The sequence below is a fragment of the Myotis davidii genome, unplaced genomic scaffold, assembly GCF_000327345.1.
Source record: "Myotis davidii unplaced genomic scaffold, ASM32734v1 scaffold1146, whole genome shotgun sequence".
Taxonomy (NCBI): Eukaryota; Metazoa; Chordata; class Mammalia; order Chiroptera; family Vespertilionidae; genus Myotis; species Myotis davidii.
Window position 1 is genome coordinate 889,779 of NW_006296974.1, and position 4,822 is coordinate 894,600.

General features: G+C 35.9%; 1 protein-coding gene across 6 annotated transcripts in view; it reads right to left on the reverse strand.

Moving 5' to 3' along the window:
• Nucleotides 1-3,447: 3,447 nt before the first annotated feature.
• The window catches only part of LRRC8B (leucine-rich repeat containing 8 family member B), a 73,841-nt gene continuing 72,466 nt past the window's right edge, over nt 3,448-4,822 (reverse strand). For all 6 annotated transcript variants that reach the window (XM_015569722.1, XM_006772598.2, XM_006772595.2 and 3 more), the window contains one exon: nt 3,448-4,134. In XM_015569722.1, the coding sequence (XP_015425208.1) occupies nt 3,862-4,134 (273 nt within the window). In that variant the 3' untranslated portion in view covers nt 3,448-3,861. The remainder of the gene's footprint in view (nt 4,135-4,822) is intronic.

Consider the following 4,822-nt stretch of genomic DNA (forward strand, 5'->3'; position numbering starts at 1 on the left):
TAAATAGGACTGCAGATTTTCCACTGCTTCAGCTTTCATATCCGGCTGAAGATGAGAATTATATTTAGGGCATTTTGCAAGTTTCATGTATGTGTCGTCATAATTTAAACAAGGGTACAAAATAACTCTTCCCCTCTCCCATCAGCCTTCCGCTTGTTTCCAGAAAAAATAAACACAGATTCTAATGCAATATACAGTTCCTGAAAACCGACTTACAGTTATATTCTCATGCTTTTAGGAGAGATGGAGGACCATTGGATTAGCTCTAAATGCTGCAGGGGTGGGAAAGGTAGAACTACTCAACTAGGCATGATTATAGGCTCTGGCTTCTCCTCAGGTATCACTGTCAGTTCCCTAGCACAAATACATTGTTACTGTACAAGTGCTGATCAAATTTAAGGAGGTGAGTGAGTGGAGGGAGAAAACAAAATACCTTATGTATACAGGACAATGATAAGAGAACAAAGACGGAAAGAGCATTTTATTGAAAATACAAGGAGATAAAGCTATAAATCCACAGAATTGTTTATTAGAATAGTTTCTGAACCCATCAATATTATGCAGTTTTAATTAAACATACAAAATTTGAATCATGAAGTACTTGAACAAAAACAAATATTTTCACCACCCAACAAAGGTCTGCAAATACCTCACTGCAGCTCACCCCAGCACACACACGCTGTGTATGCCACAGTGCTGAGATTCTGAGGATCTCTACCCTGTTTCACACAAACATTCTTTAAGCAACAGTGACACATGGTGACATCCAGGGGGAAATTAAGACTGAGGGTGAAGAATGAAAACACAGTATCTAAGTGTCAGAGTCACCCTGATGCTGGTTAGGAAAGGAACACTATATCTTACCAGAAATGCTTAAAACTGCTTAGGTTCTCAGGCTAAGGTTGAGCAATCAGTTTCTAAAAAATGTAACTAAGAGAAAAAAAACACTCCATAATTATGAGATATGAATAAAAAATATCCTCTTGCAACTTTGGGAAAAAATACTAAACATATCCAAGACTCACGTTACATTGTGCATATATAGGTGTATGCATGTCTCTATGTGTGTGCATGCAAATAAAATGAACCAATGCCATTAACTTTGTTCGGAATAACATCCATGTTTATTTTTTGGAAAATGTACTGCACATTCTTGGAAATCAACGCCAACTAAAGTCTCACAATTATAAGTGAACCGACTTCATTTTCTCCATTTAAATTCCCCTTACACGAATATGAACACACATAAAATGATCTGTTCCAACCATGCAGGAAAGGTGGCATTAAACCCCTTTTGTGTGTCAGGTGGTGGTCTCAGAGTTCATTGCATTGGTGTGACGTCATTTCAAAAGCTACCTAAACACTGGTGTGTAAGGATGAAATAAGAAAGAAATCTGAGAACTTTTTAAGGGCATTGAGAACAGAGTTTGCACCAGTTACTACACCCTTATGTTTGGAAAGAAGCTTACAATAGTCACTATTAATCCTGATAGTAACTCACTTTCGGAAATTGAGAGAGGTGATAGATTATCCAATGACTTTTGCATGTGAATACAACCAGTGACTAGCCAGGGATAACTAGTTTGTCAGGAAAATGGTAACAATCTAAAATTTGTTTTGAAAACTCTTCTTTAGAAAAGAGGATGAAAATTTTCATACAAATTATGGCTATTTATTTGTCCCCAAACATTTAAGTTCTGAGAACATACCTCTCCATGTTTCTTGTTCACATCCAAAACTTAAGATAATCCTATCTAACACGGGATCAACACACATGACAATTCTATTGTGAAATATGAAAATGAGCATCAACTCACATTAAAAATAGGAAAAATGACAACAAAAAACTCTAGATATAGTCAGAATCTGTTTTCTGAAGTCCTAGAAGAAAGTTTCATCAGTTATGCCTGGGTCCCTGAGAACTTGAATGTTCTGACTAAAGGCAAGTTTTGGTAAGAATTACATTTTTATACCATTCCTTCTCATTCAGAATAAACCATAAGGTTTAGGCAGCCTTTGGTGTTTTATAATTTTTATAGCTAATATTATTCAAATTCATCTGACGCAAACAATTCTTTCTCTGAGATTCAGTCCAGGTGTGTGTGGCAGGAGAGGGAAGCTACATTTTGTTATAAAGACTCACTTTCATCTTTTTGGAATGGGCAAAGCAAGAAAAACAGCAAAAATCACAATTCCATGTTTACGGTACTCTTTACCCATAGTGTTTTTCCAGTTTTGTCTAGGTGCGGTTAATCAATTACTTCATAGTCACACCAAAAATTAGATGGCATCATAATGCCTAGAGAAACACATTAAAAATGTACATTTACCCAAAATGAGTCCGTTGATTTTCGTTTTACAATATGCACGGTAGAAGGCCAAACACAAAAGCTCTTTTTTAAAAAAAGAGCAAATTGTATTCCAGAAAAGTTAACCAGAAGCATGAGATGAATTCCAGTTAAATGGGTTTATTTCTTTGTGAGCTTTGAGAACTCATCTTAAACAATGAATAGAGGCTGAGTGTTTTACATTATAATCATATCTACAGATCATGCAGATGGAGAAGAAAGTAAAGTGTTTTGGTTTAACTCTTAATTTCTACAAGGTATTTTGAAGTCAGTTTTAAAGATTGAAATCTCTACCTCTCCCCTCCATCACAGTTTCTGAAGTTATTAAGAATTGTACCCGTACAATAATAGCACAGCAACAAGGGAAGAGAGAGGTAGATGATGTGGCCATCCTTTTATAAGGAAACCCTTACATATTTTAGGGCATGAAACACAAGGCTTTTGTTATCCAAAAGTAATTAGTTGCAGAGTACAAAAACATTTTGGAGAATGCACACAAACATGAGAATCATAAGCAGGCAAAAAAAAACCCCAAGCATGTTAATAGTAAATTCTTACAGAAATGCATGTGTTCTCTGTACCTTACAAAAATTATTCCCACAGATTTTGAATCCAAGATTATGCAATAAAAATATTTATGTTTTACATTTAATATAAACACGAGCAAATAAAAAAAAAAAAGCTTTGATGATACACAAGAAGAAATCTTGGATTACAGAAATGCATGTGTTCTCTGTACCTTACAAAAATTATTCCCACAGATTTTGAATCCAAGATTACGCAATAAAAATATTTATGTTTTACATTTAATATAAACACGAGCAAATAAAAAAAAAAGCTTTGATGATACACAAGAAGAAATCTTGGAGAAGACATGGATTTTCAGGATGTCCCAAGGGTGACATGTCCTAAGTACCCTGCTCCTGTGCTATGCAGAGGCCCAAAGCAGGCACTTTCTCAGGTTCATCATTGTTAAGAGAAAACCACAGGAAGGAAGACTCAATCAAGCTGGGACAGGAAATAAAAAACCAAGAAGGAATTCTGCCAAGCACCAGACACCCTGCCTAAAAATAATTAAGAACACAAATCAAAGACAGCGTTGAGTGTACATCAAGGGCATTTATATTGATGAGTTTATGGTCTAGCTGATAAATATCCAAACAGGACGTCAGTTAAAACAAGTGTGCAAATAAGTCATGGGGCTGGGGATGGAGAGGAAAGAATATCTAATCTTCAAGGTAATAACTGCAAGGTGGACATTCAATAATTTCATGTCCTCCATTCCACGCTCAAAGCGTACTTCTTACAAGTCAATAAGTAAAAGATCAATTATTCACAAAACTCATTTCAGTGTTAACACTTTTTACCTGTTTACTTAGACACTGAGACGCTTTTTAATAAAACATTTGATTATAGTTAGTCATAATTATTACCCATTTTAAAAATCTTTATAAGTTAGGAAATTTTCTCATTTAAAGCCCTGGGGCACACTTTTAGGAGTTTTCTCTGTAGGTCAACATTTATCTAAGCCCGTCTGCAAGCGTTCTGTGACAGGGGGAGGAAGAGTATTGAGCAAGTTCTCCTCGACAATCAGGCAGCTCCGTTTTAGGGACTGACACCCTTCCAGTTCAGGAGGAAGTGTTTCCAGGTAATTACCAATGAGCTCCAGATGAGTAAGGTTCGACAGCTCACCCACGTGAGGGGACAAACTCATCAGGCTATTTTTCCCCAAAAGTAAACACTGCAGCTTTTTGCACTGAAACAGCCCATCTGGTAGCATCTCAATCTGGAAACGGAAAGAAAAAAGCCAGTAAGACCAGTTTTGGATGGCCTGTTATAGTACAATTACTTATGTATACCTCTACCCTTTTCCAAAAACATTTCTGGATGTTTACATGTAACACTGATGATACATTTGAAGTAGATGGAAAATATAAAGGAAAAACAAGGACATCCCAACATGGAGTCAGAATTGAGGCTACCATAAACTTTCAAACCCTTGTTATATGTGGGTGGGCAATCCATTTGACTCTAAACATTCTAATAAGCAATTCTCAAAGAAAACCTAATCAGTTACACACTGATTGTCCCTAAGGGGGGAAAAAAAACAAGCTAGTAACTCAGGAGAATCGTAATTATTCTTGAGTCCTAGATCAGAAATAAATTGCTCTCCAGAGTCCTTGTGAAGAATTTACTGTCTTATGTAATAAGCAACACCCTCAAAAACATCCTGAGAACAGACATGAGGCTATTTCCTTAAGGTTTAACAGTATAGACTGAAAACATTATTCTGTGGAAAAAAAAAAAAGTCGACAGAAGCAGAGACAAGAAGACATGATAATATATTTCATTGCCCTCTACATACACACAAGTATTTATTTACCCTTCTTCCTGTTTTCTGGCTGGTTCGATTAAATGATGTAACACAGAGAAATAATTTAAAATATGATAAATAGCCTGCAATTAAGTGAACT